Source organism: Saccostrea echinata, unplaced genomic scaffold (assembly GCF_033153115.1).
Source record: "Saccostrea echinata isolate AGI-Se365-2 ecotype Australia unplaced genomic scaffold, CSIRO_AGI_Sech_v1 ptg000001l, whole genome shotgun sequence".
NCBI classification, from domain to species: Eukaryota; Metazoa; Mollusca; class Bivalvia; order Ostreida; family Ostreidae; genus Saccostrea; species Saccostrea echinata.
In genome coordinates this window covers 51,892,716-51,916,302 of record NW_026889750.1, presented here as the reverse complement: position 1 = coordinate 51,916,302, position 23,587 = coordinate 51,892,716, and the positions used below count along the sequence as shown (strand labels likewise).

The 23,587-nt window shown below is 33.9% G+C and overlaps 1 protein-coding gene across 3 annotated transcripts in view; it reads left to right on the top strand.

The window, feature by feature from the left end:
* The window catches only part of LOC133194315 (uncharacterized protein ZK1073.1-like), a 42,092-nt gene extending 18,505 nt beyond the window's left edge, over nucleotides 1-23,587 (top strand). The window contains exons 7-14 of one of the 3 annotated variants that reach the window (XM_061330303.1): nucleotides 3,548-3,634; nucleotides 4,320-4,397; nucleotides 15,681-15,796; nucleotides 16,421-16,456; nucleotides 16,801-16,823; nucleotides 17,019-17,140; nucleotides 17,648-17,699; nucleotides 21,850-23,587. In XM_061330303.1, coding sequence (XP_061186287.1) covers nucleotides 3,548-3,634; nucleotides 4,320-4,397; nucleotides 15,681-15,796; nucleotides 16,421-16,456; nucleotides 16,801-16,823; nucleotides 17,019-17,140; nucleotides 17,648-17,699; nucleotides 21,850-22,025 — 690 coding nt within the window. In that variant the 3' untranslated portion in view covers nucleotides 22,026-23,587. Of the gene's footprint in view, nucleotides 1-3,547; nucleotides 3,635-4,319; nucleotides 4,398-15,680; nucleotides 15,797-16,420; nucleotides 16,457-16,800; nucleotides 16,824-16,995; nucleotides 17,141-17,647; nucleotides 17,700-18,478; nucleotides 18,556-21,849 lie in introns of all 3 variants that reach the window. The other 2 variants (XM_061330309.1, XM_061330298.1) reach the window with 2 other exon arrangements.

Sequence of the window (23,587 nt, the reverse complement as noted above, 5' to 3'; positions counted from 1 at the left end):
CAGCAGTGTTGTACAATCAATAAAGAAACATTAACATCTGATGGCATTTGACAAGTACCAGTGTGAAATTATTGATAGTGAAAATGTCTGACATCTGAAGCATTGACTTTAGAATTTGTATCCTTTGATGGCAGTGAACAACTCTTGGTGTTAACTTAGTGGGCATCCATAAGCAGTATAGGACTTCCCATCAGCCCACTGGCCCATTGTATATAACATTTCAGCAGGGTTGACATTCCAAACAAGTTTTAAATACTGAATTCAGTATATTCAGTATATAACTGAAATAAAAGAATAAAAACACATTTGTTTCATAAATGTACTCACATCATATGCTAACATGTAGCAGGGTAAGAGGGGGAGGAGTCACTCATGAGAAATTATAGAGATGAGGAATGGCAGACATTTTAAAGATGGAGAGAAAGCCAGATATATATTGCTAAACTGTTAAACACTCCTCAGGACAGATAAACATTGCTAAAACATCAAACACTCCTCAAGTCTGATAAACATTGCTAAAACATCAAACACTCCTCAAGCCAGATAAACATTGTTAAAATATCAAACACTCCTCAAGTCTGATAAACATTGCTAAAACATCAAACACTCCTCAAGTCTGATAAACATTGCTAAAACATCAAACACTCCTCAAGTCAGGTAAACATTGCTAAAACATCAAACACTCCTCAAGTCAGATAAACATTGCTAAAACATCAAACACTCCTCAAGTCAGATAAACATTGCTAAACTCTCCTCCAACACTGCTCCTCTATCCAGATAAATATGGTCAAATTCCCCTTCAACTTTGCTCCTCAAGTGTCAGATTTCCTCTTTATACTGGTCTCCAACTGTACAAATAAACAATTTACAGAGTGTTAAAATCAAAGGTTGTGCATACTTGCTTTATATTGCTAGCATAAAATATGATTTAGCTGACCTAGGTTAAAAAGCCACTTTTCTGAGAGTTCATTGTTGCAGGCTCTTTATCAAATGATGATTTATATGTAATAATCTCTGGATAATATCTCTGCTAAGTGACAACCATTAGCAGTGATTACATCAGAGCTGCAGAACTTAATTCCCTATCTTTTCACATTGATTTTTCCTGTATTTCAGTGGTAATTAATTAACAGCGATATTGAGTGTCAGGTTGTGATTGTCAGAAAGGCCATTGAATTAATTACTTAATGAAGAACGATTTGCCTTGTCTCCTAGTTACAGTTACTCTTTGTGACTCAGATAAAGCTATTAAAAATTTGTGTGCTATTCAGTGAGCAGTTTTATAATACAGTCAAACTACCGCAGAATTGACAAAAATATATAAGGGGTTGAGTAATCAGAGTAGGAACTTGAATTGTAACTGTCAACTCACTTGATATATTCCTGTATTTATGTAATATGCTTAAGTCCTACTGTATTTTAGAATAGTAAACATAGTAGGTTCAGTTAGGAGATGATGGAGTAAAATTATGTAAATTTCATTATGTATTCCCACTGGAGTAAACTCTAGCTACAACAGTCAATTGTTAGACTCTGGATATTGGGAAGTGCCTTTGACCAATAATTAATCACCATAATGTTTGTAAAATGTAATAAAATTATAAGTAGTTTTGACTGAATCCCCAATGAAATAGACCCCCAAGGCCTATTCAACTTTCCAGTTACTAATAAATGTTCACTTTAATTCACAGATTATTTATAGTGCATGATTGGTAGAATATGATCAAACAGAGGTCTCAAACAAGTTTAACTGAAATGCTACTTACCACAGAGAAACAAGAGAGTGGCTAAATCATCACAGGAAACTGATGAAGGAGAAAATAAAAAAAAAAAAAAACACTTGAGATTTAGTCTTCCTATACATCTCCCCCCCCCCCCCCCCCCCCACCCACACCCACAAATGTTGACACTCTATGATAATTCTCAATGATCGTATTGTCAATGGCTGAGTCATTATTTCACTGTCTCTACCAGATAATGCAGACTAGCTTATGCTGGGTTTACTTGATAAAGCAACTTCTTTACCATGACAGTTATCTTAGTTTTGGGATAAGTTATTGAAAGTTGATTAGCAAGACAAGAAAGCAGAAAGATTAATTCCGTTATTTAAAATGGACTGTCTCCTCAAGGCCCTGTAAATCAGATACAACCAATGTAAGACCTAACTTCTATTTTCACTGCTGTGTTCAAATATATGTTTGCATAAAGATGTTCTTTTAGCTCACCTCAACGAAGTTGGGAGAGCTTATGTAATACCCTCAGCGTCGGCGTCCCAGGTTAAGGTTTTTGGAGCAGTTTTCTTTTCAGGTACTTCTATGGCCTATATTAGTCAAAGATGCATGGAGGATGCTTCTAGTGTGTTTTATTGTACCGGTCAAGGTTTCAGATGCTGCAATTTCAGCTAAAGAATGACCAGGTTAATGTTTTTGGAGCAGGTTAAAGTTTTTGGAGCAGGTCTTATTTCCAAGTAACTATAAGCCCTATATTGACCAAACTTGCATGGATGATACATCTAAGGATGCACACTACTGGACTTGCTTCGGATGCTGGATCTGACCTATATTTTCCGGATGAGTGACCAGGTTAAGGTTTTTGGAGCAGGTCTCATTTCCAAGTAACTATAAGCCCTATATTGACCAAACTTGCATGGATGATACATCTAAGGATGCACACTACTGGACTTGCTTCGGATGCTGGATCTGACCTATATTTTCTGGATGAGTGACCAGGTTAAGGTTTTTGGAGCAGATCTCATTTCCAAGTAACTATAAGCCCTATATTGACCAAACTTGCATGGATGATACATCTAAGGATGCACACTACTGGACTTGCTTAGGATGCTGAATCTGACCTATATTTTATGGATGAGTGACCAGGCTAAAGTTTTTGGAGCAAATGTCATTTCCAAGTATCTATAAACCTTATATTGACCAAACTTACATGGATGATACATCTAAGGATGTACACTACTAGACTTGCTTCGGATGCTGGATCTGACCTACATTTTCTGGATGAGTAACCAGGTTAAAGTTTTTGGAGCAGATCTCATTTCCAAGTAACTATAAGGCCTATCTGAACCAAACTTGCATGGATGATGCATCAAGGGACAAACAATCTCAAAACTTGCTTCGGATGCTGGATTTGACTTACATTTTCTGGATGAGTGACTAGTTTTAAGTTTTCAGATAAGTCTATTCCCAAGTAACTGCAAGCCCTATCAGACCAAAATTGCATAAATGTTGCATCTAGGGATGCACACTCCTAGATTATTAGTTTAGTGTGGGACTTTGCCTTACTTAAAGACAACATTCGTTGAGGACTGCTCTGTAATCTCTGATTACTTATGTTTTTCTTTCATGTCAAAAAATTTCATGTTTTAGGTACAGAGTTTTTGAAATTAAAAATTGTGGTACAGCTGTAGATCTAAAAAAAAAAAAAACCACCTCTCCCATATTCTAAATTTTCTTAGTGTCCAAGGTACTTATTGGCACTAATTTTGTAGACCGTAATAGCCTGATATATAAATAGCTTCTTGTTGTTTTTGTAGATGGCCCAGCCTGCACGTGTATTAGGAGTCGTCCTGATCCACTGCACTGGAACAACTGCTGGAATCATGGAGGGGCTCAAGGATAAGGTCAGACAAACACACAGACATAGACAAAACAACACAGTATATAGAAGGAAAAAATCAAACATCCTTAACTTACAAAACTATCTAAATAACAAACACACAGACACAAAGACAAAACAGCGCAGTATAGAAGGGAAAAATTAAAATATCCTTAACTTACAAAACTATCTAAGTAACAAACACACACACAAAGACAAAACAACACAGTATAGAAGGGAAAAATCAAAATATCCTTAACTTACAAAACTATCTAAGTAACAAACACACAAAGACAAAACAGCAAGTATAGAAGGGAAAAATCAAAATATCATTAACTTACAAAGTCTGTCTAAATAATGGACAAACACACAGACAAAGACAAAACAGCACAGTATAGAATGGAAAAATCAAAATATCATTAACTTACAAAGTCTGTCTATATATCAGACAAACACACAAACAAAGACAAAACAAAAACAGCACAGTATAGAAGGAAAAAAAATCAAAATATCCTCAACTTATAAACTCCGTCTAAATAACGGACAAACACACAAACTAAAAACAGCACTATATAATCGGGGTAAAAGAATATCATTATGTTAGAGGTTCTCTTTAAGTCCTAGAACAAGCTCAATTTTTGGCATTAATTTAACTGTTGAGAACTTGTCATATTCTAAGAGAGTTTAAATAGTGGAATTATTTTTGACAGCTGATTGGTTGGAAGTTGGAGCATCTAGGAATGAATCCAACCGCTGAGGCATACCTTATGATGCACAGATTCGGTTCGGTAGGTAAAGACTAGTGTATCTGATATTTTATTTTTGTACATTGTTTCCGGGATAAAAATCTGAACAGTAGTTTATAATTCACATCTGTTGTACTGTGCGCTTGATAGTTTCCACCAATCTAGTTTCTGTGCGGATAATTTTCTACTGTATTGAGTTTGCCATTGATGTGCGTCTTTATTTCAGCTAGGAGATCAAGATCCCGTAGTAGCTTTGTAGACAGGTGTGGTATAAGTCGCTGTGTACGAGGTTTGGGCCACGACAATTCTATATTTAACCCCAATCAACTCTAACAAAATGTGTCCAGATACTATCCCCCATCTATCTTTCCTAATTCTCTAGAATGCACTCTACAAAGTACTGTATTTAAATATTTTGCACCTAAAACTTTCATTTGAAATGCAATTTTTATTTTTAAAAAAATGTACTTTTAAGCAGAATAAGGCAACACATATACAGAAATTAAAGATCAGTATAATTAGCAATTTCTCTACACCATCTGATGATGTACAATATTTTCTTTCTTTTTTTTTATTTTCAATGTTTGTTAGACTCTTTGTGCCATTTTTATGTACTAAACAATGTCTCACAGATCTCCTGATGACAGGAATTGCCCCATTACTCCATTGTAATCAGACTCCGTATTTGATACAGTGGTACTCAAGATACCCACTCTGCATAATCTTTGATACAAAAATTGCGATTTACTTTTGTTAGCTCACCTGAGCTGAAAGCTCAAGTGAGCTTTTCTGATCACATTTTGTCTGTAGTCCGTCTGTCTGTCCGTCTGTCCGTCCGTCTGTAAACTTTTCACATTTTCGACTTCTTCTCCAGAACCACTGGGCCAATTTCAACCAAACTTGCCACAAAGCATCCTTGGGTGAAGGGGATTCAAGTTTGTTCAAATGAAAGGCCACGCCCTCTTCCAAGGGGAGATAATTAAGAATTGGTGAAAATTTGGTGTCATCTTTTAAAAATCTTCTTCTCAAGAACCATTGAGCCAGAAAAGTTTATACATATGTGAAACCTTCATTACATAGTGTAGATTCAAGTTTGTTCAAATCATGACCCCCAGGGGTAGGGTGGGGCCACAATGGGGGATCAAAGTTACACATAGGAATATATAGGGAAAATCTTTAATAATCTTCTTCTCAAGAACAATAAAGCCACAATTAGTCATATTGATATGGAATCATCCTCAGGTAGTGTAGATTTAAGTTTGTTCAAATCATGACCCCCGGGAGAAGGGTGGGGCCACAATGGGGGATCAAAGTTTTACATAGGAATATATAGGGAAAATCTTTAAAAATCTTCTTCTCAAGACAACAAAGCCACAATTAGTCATATTGATATGGAATCATCCTCAGGTAGTGTAGATTCAAATTTGTTCAAATCATGACCCCTGGGGGTAGGGTGGGGCTACAATGGGGGATCAAATTTTTACATAGGAATATATAGGAAAATTCTTTAAAAATCTTCTTCCCAAGAACAACAAAGCCACAATTAGTCATATTGATATGGAATCATCCTCAGGTAGTGTAGATTCAAGTTTGTTCAAATCATGACCCCCAGGGGTAGGGTGGGGCCACAATGAGGGATCAAAGATTTGTATAGGAATATATAGAAAAAAAATCTTCTTCTCAAGAACAACAGAGTCACAATTAGTCATATTGATATGGAATCATCCTCAAGTAGTGTAGATTCAAGTTTGTTCAAATCATGACCCCCGGGGGTAGGGTGGGGCCACAATGGGGATCAAAGTTTTACATAGGAATATATAGGGAAAATCTTAAAAAATCTTCTTCTCAAGAACAACAGAGCCACAATTAGTCATATTGATATGGAATCATCCTCAGGTAGTGTAGATTCAAGTTTGTTCAAATCATGACCCCCGGGGGTAGGGTGGGGCCACAATGAGGGATCAAAGTTTTGTATAGGAATATATAGAAAAAAAATCTTCTTCTCAAGAACAACAGAGTCACAATTAGCCATATTGATATGGAATCATCCTCAAGTAGTGTAGATTCAAGTTTGTTCAAATCATGACCCCCAGGGGTAGGGTGGGGCCACAATGGGGGATCAAAGTTTTACATAGAAATATATAGGGAAAATCTTTAAAAATCTTCTTCTCAAGAACAAAAAAAGCCACAATTAGTCATATTGATATGGAATCATCTTCAAGTAGTGTAGCTTCAAATTTGTTCAAATCATGACCCCCGGGAGAAGGGTGGGGCCACAATGGGGGATCAAAGTTTAACATAGGAATATATAGGGAAAATCTTTAAAAATCTTCTTCTCAAGAACAACAAAGCCACAATTAGTCATATTGATATGGAATCTTCCCCAAATATTGTAGATTCAAGCTAGTTTAAGGCATCCTCCAGTGGTAGGGTGGGGCCATAATGGGGGATCAAAGTTTTACAATAGAACATATACAGGAAATATCTTTAAAAATCTTCTTCAATCTCAAGAACAACAAAGCCATGATCAGTCATATTGATATGGAATCATCTTCAAGTAGTGTACAATCAAGTTTGTTCAAATCATGACCCCCCCCCCCCCCCCAGGGTAGGGTGTTAGACATATTTAAAATTCTGTTTTAAAGAACAGCAAAATCATGATTAGTTATATGAAGATAGAAGCATCCTCAGAAGGTTTATATTCAATTTCATTCAAAACATGGCACCTTGGGGTAGGGTATGCCTAGAACAGGCGATCAAAGCTTTATATATGAATATATTGGAGAAATATAGGAGAAGAAATCTGCTGACGAAGAACAGCAGGGCCATATTGACTCAGGTGAGCATTGTGGCCCATGGGCCTCTTGTTTACTTTTGTTGCAGTGAACCTTTGCATGACTGGGAAACATTTATAACACAATAGCATTCAATTATTTTGTGGTCATTCTTATATAAAGGATGACTGCACTTAACGCCTGTTTTTGGGTCTTTTTCAGTTGCTTATGTTGCTTTTATATCTAAACCTTATCTCACTTTTGTATGTTTATGAAAGAATCCTGTCAATTTGGATCCAAATTTAAATCTTAAAATGACTTAAGACTGTGATACAATAAAATGATTCAATGTTTTTTGTCCTTACTGCTTTCCAAATGTAGTGAATTTACACTTACCTGCCCTTGATTGAACATTAGATATGCATGAGAGGTGGAGCTAACATTGTAAGAATGGCTCTAAAATTAGACTTGATAAATAACAATGACATGTTTGCAAAAGTGAACGTGATCACTCTTTCCAATCTCACTCTCCATTCTGTACGGCACAAATACATTCTGACAAAAATTTCAAACGAAATTAACAATATGAGCACGTCAATGTAATTAAAGCAGATTTTATATCAATGCCAGATGACTTAACGTGTTCGAACACATGTCCTAGTTAGCACAAAACATGCTACCTTACCAGTCACGTGACGGAATTTAGTATTCACAAAGTTACCTGAGATAAGAAATCACGTGGTGAATTATAATATTCAACATGTCACAATCCTTGGTTACAACACAGAGAGCGAATGTAAGAAGAAGCAGTTTTTTCTATTTTTAACCATGAGCGCATGTTTGTCTATTAATCTCCTTTTGATACATTATTATTTATGCAAATATACAACTACTGTTAAACGTAGAACAATAGACAAACATGCGCTGACTATGTATAAAGTCAGTAAAAAAGTGGGCGTCCTCATTATCAAACGGAGATTCAAGAAATTGTGATGACCCGTGCCTTTGAAAACAGATTCGAACTTCGTAAATACACACTTTTATTCAACGTAATTACATAAAGTTGTAGATTGGATGTTGACCATTCTTGCAATGAAAAGAAAAATGCTTGTTTTGAAAGTTTATTTTGTCGCAAATTCCGCATGTCCTTAAGTGCAGTCATCCTTTATAGAATATTGCATGCAATGTGCTCCAATGAAATTTGACTGCTAGTTGCCATGCTTATAAATTTCTTTTCTGTTCTTTATTCAATTTGCTTGCAGATTTAAAGGTTCATGTTAAATCAAATTGCAACTCAGTGCATAGGTTCTTTAGTTGATAGTAATAAGTAGTTTGGAGGAATATGCATTTAATATTTGTTATCATCATTATCTTAATGGTAAAAAACAAAAAAAAAACAAAAAAAAAACAAAAAAAAAAAATTGTAAATTGAATGTACTTGTATTTGATTTGAGAAATGTTAATAGACTAGAGAGATGTCACATCTTGCGAAGCCTGTTAATGTTTATATGGAGGTACCCCTACTGTTGAATTTGATTATAATCATTTCTATTTGCCTGCTGTCCAATCCCATTCACTTTTTTTTTTATTAAAATTTTGTATAAATAAAAAAAAAAATTCCATTTTTGATACTCTTATTTTTATGATTCAGAGAAAATTTGGGCTGCAGAAATTGTTTTTCCTTCAACATTTGTATTTACTGTCAAATACAGTACCCTTCATTATATGATTTAGAATTCACGAGTTGTAAGTCACAGTTCTAGGTCTCAGTGAAATTAAATGTCAGAGATTCATTATCTTCATCATGCTCAGGAAAAAGGAGTCAATTTCTCAAGGGTTTCTAAGTAATAACAATGCAGATCTTATGTAATAAATACAGCAAAAGAAATGTGAAAATGGAAATATCTGATAGTGTAGGTATAATAAAGGGCCAATCAATAACACCGATTCTATAATGGTTTTGATGAGAAATACCAATCCAATGCAGCCACAGGCTTCTATGTTTTTTCAATTTTGATGTTTTAATGAGGATAGCTTTCTATCAGTCAGTCATAACAAGATATATATATATATATAGCCAGTAGGCATCTTCTCTCTTTTGACCGTCTAACAGCTTAAGAATAAGTAAGCAGTGTAATCAATAATCGGGAGTGATTCTATACACATTTAATCCTACCTATATCAAGTTCATGTATTTTAGGTTTGGGGGGATAAAATAGAGATAAAAACTGTTGAAGTTTGGAGGGATTTGTAGATGTCATATATACATGTATATATAGACACCATGCAATGACCAATAGTCAGTCATACAGAGAATTAATAAGATGATACAGTGAGGTATAGAACCACTACCGGTATTTGGTGGCTACCTTCAAACATGACAAGAGAAAATTAAGCTATATCAAACATTTCTAGAAGTTTCAGTCATCTGCCTTGTTAGGGGAGATTCCTATGGTATATAATATATATATATCAGTAAGCTAATGAATTCCCTTTTTTTTTTGGTGAGTATTTATAAAAAATATACAGTTTTCAAATCAACCAAAGCAAAAGTTACATACTTCTAAATCAAAATTACTTAAGATTTTTTTAAGGGGTATAGTAAAAAAGATAAATGAAGCTTTGTAGAATTTTTAAAACAAAGAAATAATTTGAGCCTCTTCAGGATTTAATACTAACAAGCACCTGTTTGTGTCAGTACCTCCTTTATATTCTTATCCTAGTCTCTCTCTTTGTATCAAGTCATTGACAGTTAGACGTACAACTCACAAACTACAAAAAACTATTATTAATCACTGGAAATGTTCAGCTTTTAAAGTAATGATTTGCACAATAGAAACCTTAATTGCTGGAGACAAGTATTGCTATATAATAACGCACAGGTACCATTATTGCAAAAGACAAACCTTGCTATGTAATAATATGGATCTTTTCTTTTTTGGCATTGCAGGCTATGGTGAGTTAATAACAGCTTGAAGTTTTGAATTTTCATTTTATTGAAAACTTTGGTTTTCATCACAGATTTATTCACTAAGATTATATAATTCTTTTCTCATTCAGCTTTCACTAACACCATTTAAAAAGTACATGCATACAAATTCACCTGAAGGTTTCAATGCTTTAATTGCCTCAATGCATTGAAGTACACAAGAGCATTTTCATAATTTATACTCTAGACGCATAATGAATTCAGTTTATCATTCGACCATTAATGTGTTAGAAATTTAGATTAGATTCACCCTACTGTACAGAAAATTGATGTGTTGAATTTAATTAAATCCCAGCCTGTTTAAAATTTCACATTCTGTTTTTACAATTTGCATGAATTTAGTGATAGTTAAATGATCTCACGTGTTGGTTGACTTTGATTTTATGAAAAAATTAAATTACTATTCTTATTACCTAAGAAACTAACATTTAAGAAGCAAAGGTGACTTTAAAAATGTTTTTTATTTAATTCAGTACATGCCAACAAAGTACATTTAGGGCATTTAATAACACAATGTTAAAATCATCTCATACCTGTGTATATTAATGAAAGTTGTCGTATTTAAAACAGAAGTGACAGGATTTGTTGGGCCAGAGCTCAATTTAATCTGACAGTGTAGTGGTGACATTGAAGTTAAATAGCTTTCTAGAAGAAACCATTTGGCTACTGTACATAAAACAAAGATACAAATATACCTCCAAAAAAGAAAACATTTTTCAGAAATATCAAAATACAGTATAATTTGTGGCCCCACCTATTAGAAAAAGATGTTGCCATAACATACTGGGGGTCAATTAGGAGAATATCAAAGTGCATTGAGACTCTAAAGTGAAATACCATATTTTCTCTATTAGGTGCAGTCACAACAAATGTGAAAAATGTAAAATATGCACTGCAAGATAACTGCCTTTAAGTAACATGCAGAAATAGCTTAGTTTACATTTAGGAATATATTTAATTATGATTACCATTACTTATTTATATGATGTAACATACTATATATAGTACTGTATATTTATCTTACAAACTCCATGTTTAGTAAAACAGTGAAGAATTACTTAAAGAGAAAGACACGCACCTGGAGTTTTGGTGTCACTTGGTCAGAATACATGTGTATTATCAATATTAGCAATAGGACCATTGTGATGCAGTAACATACATGCTTTGTAACTTACTTAAGACTTCATATATAAGGTATAGGCATAGAATGGTTAGAGAAAAAGGTCTTGATTTGGGGGTCACTTGCAGACTTATTATATATACAGTGAAAAGGGATCCCTGTGGATTCTGAGGACAGTTGCTCAAAGGTCAAGGTCAAAATTATAAATACATATATAAGCAAACTTTGGGCAGGGTACTGTTTTACTTTGTCAATTTTCTGGTTAAAAAAAGTTTTTAACCAAAGGCTCAAGTGAGCTTTTCTGATCAAGTTTTGTCCGGCATCCACCTGTCTGTCCATCTGTCTAAACTTTTTACATTTTTGACTTCTTCTCAAGAACCACTGGGCCAATTTCAACCAAACTTACCACAAAGTATCCTAGGGTAAAGGGCATTCAGGTTTGTTCAAATGAAGGACCACAACCCTTTTCTAGGATAGATAATTACAAACTAGTGAGAATTTAATGGCATCTTTTAAAAAACTTCTTATCAAGAACCACCAGACCAGAAAAGATTGAACTTATGTGGAAGCATCATTTGGTAGTATAGATTCAAGTTTGTTCAAATCATGACCCATTTGAGGGAGGGGGGCAACCACTGGGCCAGAAGAGTTGAAAGTTAAGTAAAAGCCTCATTACATAGTGTAGATTCAAGTTTAAGATAATTTCATTGCCGCAAACCATGGCCAAAATGTACTATCCTCTCCCATCTTGGCCGTGGTTGAATGAGAAGAGAATATTTTGCAGCTCATTAAAATATTGACTAATGCGAGTAAAACATAGTTGGATGATGAACTTTGATGCAACCTTTCAATACCCAATCGCAGTATACAAAACATTTCTTGTATACTGTTGATGTCAGTTGTTGATTTCATTTGCGATGGAAACAAATATTGTCATTGGCTGAACATGACGTGTCACAACGTAGAGGCATAAATATTCAAGATTACAACACTTTTTTTGATCAAGCAGCCACGGGTAGGAGAGAGCTATATGGGGACTCGGGACTGTGGCTTGAGACGATGAGATAATTTAAGATATTCCAAGATCAGCAATCAAGTTTTACACAGGAATGCTTTTAAGGACCCTCTATACACAAATGAAAAATGTGTTTTGGACATTGAGAAAATTGTTCCATATAAAGGTGTCAATACTGTATTCCATTTTCAACATATGAAACCTGCCATTTACCTCCAGGAAAAATGTAAGAAGACAACATGGTATTGATGAACATAAATCACTGTTGCTTATTTGGGGAATATACATGCAAATAAAGTGTTCAATTAATTTATTTTGGCCTAAAGAGATGTTAGAAAATATGGAATTGTATACAATTAGAGTAAAATGCTGTAGGTTTTAATTTATTTAGTTTTAGATCAAAGAGCAGGTCATTCTAACTGCATAAAAATACCATGGAATTAGACTTCTTTAGTGTGCAGTGTATAGAGGGTCCTTAAGGACATACGCAATGTAGTTTGAACTTTATTGTCTTTTTCCCTGGAGTTGAAGAGTTCCACTATTTAAAGGAATTGTGTGCTGCATTTCTATGTCTATATAATTATGCTGTTGTACACTTCTTCTAAAACAAGTTTGGATAAACAAAACATCTAGAATGTATGTTTAGTAATTTTTTTGTATTTTTCTTTAAATAATACAAGAATTTTCATCAATTGATATCTTTTCAAAACCCCTGGTAATGCATGCTGATTTTTGTTGAGAAACATCTGATGGCACTATAATCTTAAATTAAGAATTTCTTGAAAAATTATCAGTAGGTAAGGTACGTTGTGCATGTCCTTAAAATGAATAGTCATATTTATAAGAAAGCATTCTCAGGAAGTGTAGATTCAAATTTGTTCAAATCATGACTCCCATGGGTAGGATGGAGCCACAATGGGCAATCAAATTTTTGTATAGTTTTATATAGGAAAAATTCTTTTAAATTAAATCTTTTTCTCAAGAACAGTTAAGGCATTTTAAATATGGAAGCATACTCAGGTAGTGAAGATTCAAGTTCATATCATAACCTCTGGGGGTAGTAGGGTGGTGCCACATTTCTTCATATCATAACCCCTGGGGGTAGTAGGGTGGTGCCACATAGGCGATCAAGTTTTACAAAGGAATATGGGGAAAATTCTGCTGCTGAAAAACAGTAGGGCCACAGTGACTCAGGTGAACATGGTGGCCCATGGGCCTCTTGTTGATCTTTGCTAATCAAAAGCTAAGGAAAGATATTCTTTGAAAAGTTTATGAGGATCATATGTTCAGTATATGTAAATTCCATTCTTTATTTAGATGTACTGTATTGTAATCTTGTCATTCATGACTCTTAATTAACATAAAATGGTTAGGACATATATAAGTTGGGTCTCACTTTGCTAAAGGTAATGCATTAAGATGGGGTATAGGTCATTGACAGTATGGAAGGCAAACATCTGTTTTGTAATTATTAGACAGAGTGCCGGAATGTTGGCTGTTGGCTCAATCAGCTCATTCAACATGAAGATGGGGAACTTCTGGGTATCATCGATAAACATGTAGTTGTCTAGAATGCTTTGCATGAAGCTATTACGAAAATGTAACTACAGTAAAATATAATCCAGATTGCTAAAGGAACCGCTTTTTACAATCAGTTTTGAATAGATATCCTATTTATTACTTTATCTTTTATAATTTATCTACAGATATAGAGTAAAAGAAAATTAGCATCCAACACAAACTAAATGTAACATTCCATTATCTGTACATGTGTATGCAATATATATATAGTATAGGTTATGTGCGAAAGGGAAGTTACTCCTGCAAAATAAGATTTCCAAAGTCTGAGAGAGTTATACCCAGTTTGTTTGTACATGTTTGTAACAATGCTAGGGCAGATTTTTATGTTGAAATGGCAGTGTTTGTCCTATCCTCTGGTGTCATGACACGAGGTGACCCACTGGCATATTAACATTAGTCTGCCTCTAGGGTCGGATATACTGGTTCATACTTCCAGTGCATTGACCCTGCCATCGTTATTGATCAGGAAACCTCAGCGAATGTGGTAGATATTCCGGATTAGTTGTGTTGGAATTGTCGTATTGATTGTCCTTCTGAGTGCATGTGTGTGTGATGTTCATTTCCAAGGAGAAAATAACTTTTAACATCCCACTAGCTTCCAATAAGATTGATCAACAGCCCCATTAAATATTCTTACCAATGAGCAGACTTGAGGATATTTATAATTTTAGCATTCCATTTTTAGCTCACTTTGACAAAACTAGGGAGAATTTGTGCTGATCCTACACTCTAAATATCTGTGCAGGCATCGGCATGTCTGCAAATGATCAAGATGATCAATTTCCATGTAGCTAAAAACTTACTTTTCTGATGTTGCATGGTTAGGGCAATTAGGGACTCATGCTTCTAGTCTTATTTTGAATGCTTTAATCTATAACTACCAAATAAGTAACCAGATATAGCAAGTCCATACAGCCATTTAAATTCACCAGACTGCATGGATATTTTATTTCAGGATGCAGGTTTCAGATTCTGGATATGAATTCTATTTTTAGACCTGTGATTAATATACATCCTGGACAGGGGTCAAGGTCATAATCAACATCCATGCCAGTCTTCAATGAATGATACTTTGAAGATGTGTATTTGTATTCATGCAATACTGCACTAAAGTTATTAATCTTGATAAAGCTGGAATTTTTGTGAAAGATTTTACTTGAAGAGTCAAACTTTGTTGATCAAACTTGTAGTATAGCCTACAAGGATTATCTTTATTCACAGGTTTAATTGCTATGTTTTAAAGCATATCTGACATAGATAATGAAAAATGTAGGTTAAACTTGTGTTCATAAACATGTTAAATGTATGTCCCATGTTGAAATGTTAATATATTTCTAAAATGTTAACAGTTTTATACTTGTGTACTGGCCATTATGATTCAAATATAGATTGTCCATTGAATTGATTTATAAATTGAAGATGATAAATGTATTGTACAAGTTCATTTGTTTTACATATAAATCTCAAGAAATAAGATAAAATTTTATCTGTGTAAGCCTTATTTCTTTACAACTAATGTAAAATTCTCTACAAATGAAGTAGTTAATTGTATTGTACTGCCTGAAAGATAAAGTAAGGATTCAGCATCAGGTACTCATGACAAACTTGTCAAAGTGAGCTTTGACTTCACTGCTATTCAATGCAGGTAGTTAACAGCAAAAAAAATCATGCCAAAAATAATCTATAATGTGTTTGATTTTTAAATTTTCTTAGATCAGTAAGCAGAAGAAATGTTCTGACATAACAATGATATTACTGTACAAAAGACTCAATGAGTGCTTTGTCAGAATATAGCTCATATTCTGTCATTAGAGTGAGGTTTGACATCTATCATTTTTCCTTGCAGTTTGAAAAAGCCACGGACCAGGAGGAGCTGAATAAGGCCATAAATTCATTCCAACATTCACTCCGAAAGAATATCAACCCCCAAAACCTCAAACGATTTGTCAAGTCTTTCATGAAGTAAGTCCATATTTCAAATTCATGGTCAAGTCTATCATGAAGTTAGTCCACATTTAAGGTTCATTGATACTCTGATAAGAGAGATAACTCTTAATGACATATATTTTCTAGTATTCCTTTATAAATTTGTCAAGTTGATTTGTCTTTTTTGTTTATTTTGCCCCGCAAGCTATGGTATAATAGTTTGTATTTTATTTATACGATACATTTATTTTGGAAAATAAAAAAAGTTGAGGCAACATTTTATATGAGTGAGCAGAGTGTTTATGAATCTTAAAAGTCAATGTTTGGTCAGGTCTATCATGAAGTTAGTCCACATTATAAAGTAATGTTTGATAAGGTCTATGAAGTTTGTATAAGTCCACATTTCAAATTCAGTGTTAGGTCTATCATGAAGCAAGTTTAGGAGATGTCTGATGAATCAGTATATGGCTTTAAACAGCTAACAGAAGTTTAAAAGAACTGACATTGTTTACAGCGAAGTTACAATATTCATTGTTTGTTTACAGTGAAGTTACAATATTCATTGTTTGTTTACAATGAAGTTACAATATTCATTGTTTCTACTGAGCAACACTTTACTCTCTAAGGTTGATTTCTTTATTATAATTTTTGTTGTTGTAGGAGAACTAATATTGCTGAAAGCATGGGGAAGATGAAGTAAGTAAAACAAACAGTTATATCCTCTATATCTGATTTTCTTCAGTAACTCTGTCTTTCTAGGTTTATTGACCTGATTATAGCCAAAATTAGGTCATATGACACAGTATAGTCATTAGCTGTATATCTTAGCTCACTGGTCAAAAAAAGTTGGGATGGATGTCCACCCCAGACAAGTGAGCAAAATAAGCAAAATTTGATACATTAAATATGTACAGGTGCATTTAGTTAAAAATATGAATTTATCTTGGATTTTATAGGTGCCCTGTGCTTCTAGTGACACCCTGTGCTTCTAATGACAGGTGCTTTTTGCTGAAGAAATAAATTTGTCTATGATTTTACAGGTGCCCTGTGCTTCTAGTGACAGGTGCTTTTTGCTGAAGATATAAATTTGTCTTTGATTTTACAGGTGCCCTGTGCTTCTAGTGACCGGTGCTTTTTGCTGAAGAAATAAATTTGTCTGTGATTTTACAGGTGTCCTGTGCTTCTAGTGACAGGTGCTTTTTGCTGAAGATATAAATTTGTGTGTGATTTTACAGGTGCCCTGTGCTGCTAGTGACAGGTGCTCTTGCCTCATTTAATCACACTGTCCACACTCTGGCAGGCTTTATGTTGGCTAAAATGGAAAAAAACAAAGTGGAGATCATTGAAGTTGAGGGTGTGGCTAATGTTGTTGAGGAGAAGGTAGGTCCAGGCACTGTGACAGAATATCATTATCATGGGTCATATGTAGAGCTCTCCGTGGCAATTTTAAATTTAGTAACTACAAGGAATGACTTGAGTATATGTGCTGATTGATCAAACAAATAATTTTCCTGGTATATAAAATTAATCTATAATTTAAAAAAAAAATCTTTGCACAAGATTTTTGGTGAAAAAATTTTTAATTCCACTTGGTTTTCACTAATCATGGAAAGTCTGAGTGTTCTAATTAAGTCTTGGAAAGATTTTAAAAGAAAGTTGAGATTTTGAAAACTTTGGAATTTTCAAAGGTTAGCAATTAAATGCTCTTTTGAGTTTCTCTTTGAATTTTTTTTAAAGGCTCACTAAATGGCATGACCGTTGTGTTTCTTGCTCTAGATGATTGAGCATGATTTTGTAGTAAGAATTCTTGGAGTGTTAAGTAATGGCAAACTTTTTACAGCAAGAAATCTAGCGACTGTTCATAATTGCAAACTTTTCACTTTTCAGCCTGAACGTCTAGCTGAGGCCTTTCTGTACTTCTGTCAGGGACTTGGAGTTAGTGAGTATAGTTTTTAACTTTAATCTCTGTGTGACTAACACATGGTAAATAGTGTGCTACAGCTTGGAGGGGGATTAGTTGCATAAGTAACCAGGAAAGAGGGGATTTTGTCAGGCGATTTTGTAGGTTTTTACCTCCCAAAACCAAGCACAGTTTATGAATCAAATGATTTAATTACAATGATTTTAAAATTAATTTTGGTAATTGATGCAGAAGTCGGATCAAAATGTAATGCTTTACTATTGCAAATATTTGTTGTAAATCTGAGATTGAGGAAATAAACATTTGATATATACTTCATCTAAAACTCTGCACAGTTTAAAAGTGAAATATTAAAAGGGTGGATCATGTTTATGTTGAAAACAGTATATCATTATTAGCCATTATCATCAAATATTGCTGATCTAGAATCCACAATTACTAGCCATTATCATCAAACATTGCTGATCTAGAATCCACAAAATGAGGAAAATCTGTGGACCTTATCCTTGCTCTGAGTAATAACCTATTGTCAGATCACTTTAAGCTGTCTTAAGACAGATGAGGTCCTTTTGTAAGGCCCGTAACTCATTAAAACACTAACAGCATGTAGTTATTCCTGTGTTGAAAGTAGAAATTCACCATATATAACCAGGTTACATATTTATAGCATTTAAAATCTGTTGAACTTGTATTTATAATTTTCTTAGCCCAATTTTGTATCAAAGAAATCTCGCTTATAAATATATATAAAAACCTAAGCTTAACATGTTCTGACATATTAGCCTGACTTGTCTTAGGGCCAAGAAGGGTGAGCTTTCGTGCGACACTGGAGCCCCATGCGGAGTGATGGGGGGTTACTATATCTGTCTTTGGGGTAAGCTATGTGTGCTCGTTCCCGTAGAATTGTAATACAGCTGCTAATAGATCGGGTCGCTATAACAGGTTTCAGGGTGTAGGCGCATCATTTTATTTACTCTCTGCCTGAACGTTCTTTATTTAGCAGTGAGACTTCACTGATTGAACAATAACCTAGATTTTGAAATTCTGTCAATGAACAATTTTTGGTAAAATTTGTTGAATTTTAACTCAAAAATTTGAAAATACTTCTAATTGAAAACCTTTAAGAAGTAAAGTTATATTCAATGGGGAGAAATATTTTTAAAAACTTCTGGAGCCAAGTTTTGAAAATAATGATTTGAGAGGCAGGATTTTATAACCTTAATTGGAATGAAATTATGCATGGAAAAGCTTTCATAAAGTATATTTTATTTCATTTTTTAAAAACACTATATATTTAATACTAAAAAAAAATTATTTGGTATTTTGATAAACATGCATTGTGCTTTCTTGCATTTCTTTTACACATATCATAAGTAACTATGTTCTTCATTGGCTTTAGTCAAAGACAGAAATAACAAGAGCACAGCAAAGTGTGGCTTCCCCGTGCTAAACATGATTTCATTCCAAAATCACAATTTCTTAAAAACAGAACTGTTATGGTGTTCACAATATTATCAACACCTTTCACTGACCTTTGACCTAGAAATCAGCAATCTTTCTGAAACAAAGCTATTACCAAACCTGTCACTTTCTTTGGCCTTGATCTTTGACCCCATATTTGATAGACTTAATTCTCTTTGCTTCAATAAGCAACTTTTTTGAAACAAGATTTTAAAATGTTACTCTGTAAGTTGTGCCTATAGCATTTTGAACACTTACAGTGTCTTGGTCCTTTTGACATTAAAATTGTTCCACTGGCTGTGTGGAAATTTTCTTCTATCAACTCGTCAGACTTTAAAAGTAATCTGTATCTTTAACTGGGAATATCATTGGATCTGTGTTAAAACAGTCTAGGGGTTTTTCATAATTGTATGAATGATAGAAAGTTAGATAAATGAAGATTATTATTACTTACAGCAAATAAGCATCTAGTAATATTAAAATTATTCTGTTAAGCAAATTCTGCATCAAGTATAAGGCAGCAAACATTGTCCCTATATAAACACTGCTTTATATTTACTAATACATAATAAAACCTTTTTAATTAGTGATTAACACAAATAAGTACAATACTAATTGGGCTGGGAAGTTTTTTTTTAACAAGGTGAAATGAGGTTTATTTACCAGGTTCTCTACAGTTTACCTAGTATTCGACCATTCTAGATCCACTCAATCCGCTTGTCCTGCTCAAGGATAGTAAGGCCAAATAAAAAAATATGTGTGGTTCCGGTTACCCGACCTTCCCTATTTTATACCCCTGACCCTAAACTTTTTTTGGCAATTTTCATATTTTTTCCGGAATTTTCCCCGATTTCCATCAATGTCTCCAGTTTAAGTTTTAGTTTCAGCAATGACGGCCTCCTTGCAAAACATAGTGCAAGTGTTTAATTGTGTTAAATCCTAAGCAAGCTAGCATGTAGGTGTCCCCTACCAATATTGACTAGTATATTATCACACCACATCTAAATGCCACTTGCAAAGCAGTGATAGGTATTATTTAGAAAAAATTAAGAAAATCATTTTGTTAAAAAAAAAAAAAAAAAAAAAAAAAAAAAAAAATCCCTACCTACCTACCCTAATTTTTTTGGAAGTGTAACCGGAACCACACATATTTTTTTGTTTGGCCTAATCCACAGTGTTTATACATTAAATAGCTACAATCTCAAGTTCATCCCTCCAGGGGGTATCAGTTATCATTGTTCACATGCACTGATCAACTAAATCCAATCTCGAGCTCATCTCCTTACTGGGTTTTCACACATACTGATTAGCTATCTCATTGTCCTCCCCCTCATGAGTATCAGTCCTCATTATCCATACACATTGATTAACAAGCTCCTATTTCAAGCTCCCCCTCATGATAACCCCTCTCGTTAACCACATGATTAATTAGCTTCAGTCTCAAGCTAGTCCCCCTCAGTCTGTATATTTTAACTTTTACTGATTTTGGGTTGTGGTGAGACACCCTAACGCCATTTACTGAGCTAAACAGCTTTCTGAGAGTAATCCTCCCTCACAGCTCATTAAGGCAATCTTTACCAAAATCCTATCTTAACACTCTGCCAGCTGAATAACAGTGTATTCATTGTACATGTTTTAATGAACTTGAAATATAGTATGTATATAATTTGTCAAGTTATTCACTAATGTATCTTGAATTATGAAAGATATGCATGTGCAGGTATAACATATTTAAGCTCACCTCAGTGGAAGTTGTGATGTTCATTTCTCAAAGCAATAAGCCTTACCTGGACCTAGCTTGCATACTTCCAGACTTGTTTTAAAGGCTGCATCTGACCTATATTTTCAGCATTCACACTACCAGACTTGTTGTAAATGCTGACCTATATTTGACATATATATGACCTATATTTTCAGGAAGATAGTCAGGTGAAAGTATTTGCAATTATCTCTAATTGCTACACCAAACTTGCATGGATAATACATGAAGGAAGTGCCAATCCTGCTTGGAATGTAGCATAATATACATGTATTTCCCTGGTGGTGACTAGGTTATTCAGAAAAGTTCATTTCCAAATATCTATGAGCCTTACCTGGGCAAAACTAGCATGATTGATGGATCCAGAGATGCATTCTAGCAGTCCTGGTTCAGATGGTGTATTTGACCTTATATTCTGAATGAGTGCACATATTAAAGATTTTGGAGCAGTTCCATTAACTAGGCCTAAAAATAGGCCTTACATTTATCAAACTTGCATTGATGATGCATCTGAATACTTCTTCAGTTGCTCTCATTCTACATGTTACATAAGTACTGTACTAATGAAATAGGCTAATGAATCTGATTGACTATTTCATAAGGATCATTAATTGAGGTGAGCTATTCAATGTTTAATTGCCCGTGTTTTCCATTTTTATATATATACCATTGACAAAATAATGAATCCTAACAATGAAAGAACAAGATTGAGTCTGTATTTTATTTGTAAATTACTTAATCCCAATTATTTTTTGACATCTCTGTGCATATTTATGAAGGGGCATAATTTAGAATTTTTGTATTAAATTATATGTTTCCAAATTCAAAATTAAGGACCATAAAAAAAATAAAAATCCAAAGTTTTATAGTTTATAGTTTTAAAGTTTACATTTTGATGATTTTAAGATGATGTTACCACTCAATGTGTTACGTATTTTTTTTTTGTAGTTGGTGGAGTACCCATGCCACGCGTGAGAAGTAACTCCCAGGATAACACCGAGATTCTGACCCGGCGAACAAGGAGCTTGTCCATGGAGGAAGCAGACAAACCACTGGGCATCTACTCCTCAAGCCCGGGCCGTGTAGGCAGCCCTACCAAGCTCGGCACTAGCCCAGCCAAATAAGCCCATTCTGCAATCTCTTCTAGCTACTTCCCAAGCAGACAAATCCTCGTTCCACATTTTAATCTTGTTATTTTTTCTGAGGAATAGATAAAAAAGAAATTTTTGTTTGTTTTTTATGCGTGGACTAATTGTATAGTTTTAGGGTTGTCCGTCATTCAGCACTTTTTGATAACTCTGTATTTTACTTTGATGGATAAAAAAAGAATTCCATACAAAATGCAATAATATATTTGATTAAATAAATCAGTAATTTTGGAATAGAAACCTTTTCCATAATAGATGATTTTCCAAACAGCATCATTTTTCGTGACAAATTTCCAGAATTACAGTTTCCAAACATTGTTGATCTGTGGTCACTTTAAGCTCATTTATTATAAACTGAGATTTAGTATATCCCTCCACTGCAAAAGATATCACCCTCTTTGTGTATTTTATTTAATATAGCTTCTATTTGAAAATATGTCAACTATTTATTATATTCAATCCTGCAATCACTTTATATAGGAAACCATTAAGTATTATTTTTTTTACCAAAGTGTAACTTTTGCTAAATATTAAGCAATTTTCCTGCTAGTCACGTTTCTGCAGTTTAAGATATCCCATTTGTATTACTAAGTGCTTGAGAGTTCAGTAGAGTTACTTAGGTTGTAGATTATGACAGTTTAGTTTTAAGAGTATGTTTGTGTATTTTCTAATTACTATGCAGGACTTTTGTGTTGACATACCTGTTTTATTTTTGTACCAAGGTCTGTTAGTGTTTCTCATATTTTCACACCTGTTGCACCTGAATGTGTATGTGTATAGTCTTATGCAATTCTACCTGAACAGCAAGTTTTAAATGTTTGAGTCTGTGAATGAGATTTTGTAATTGCCCCTCTTTTGCAGATCTTCATTGGCTGTTCAGCTTACTGCTTTAACATTTAAATTGGGTGATGGTCATTTCCCGAGAATCAAAGACAAGACTTAAAGATATATATGTAACATAATAATCAGGGTAATTAATCATAATAACTATGGTGGGTTATTGCTGTGAAATGAAGAATGATGGAGGACTTTATTATTTTAAGGTTGTGGGATTTTTTTTTGTAATCAGAAATCTCTTGCTTGTAGCTTTCACAATGCATTATTCCTAGAAAACCTGTAATCTTGCTGGATTTTCTGGTCATTTAAATTGAACATGCTCAGAACAATTTTGAGGTGCAATAATCTATGCTAGCCTTCTTGAGAATATCATTTCCCAAAATTTGTACCATATTTATAGTGAAGCTTAGCCCAGAGTGCACTGAAAACAAAAAATCACAAAAAAATTATTCTTAATTTTTTTCTGGATATCAAGTATTTTAACATTAACTTGATTCTGAAAAGAAGATGTGACTTTTTTCTGAACAACTAACAATTCTGGATTTTCATATAGAGATTTAATATTTACAACATTAGATTAGAGTGTTCTTTTTTTACTAGGTGAAATTGGTGTAAATGTGTTTTAATGGCAACTACACTTAAGAGTTTTACTGACATGTTTAGTTATGTAGATGTTACAATTAATAAAATTATGAAAGGAT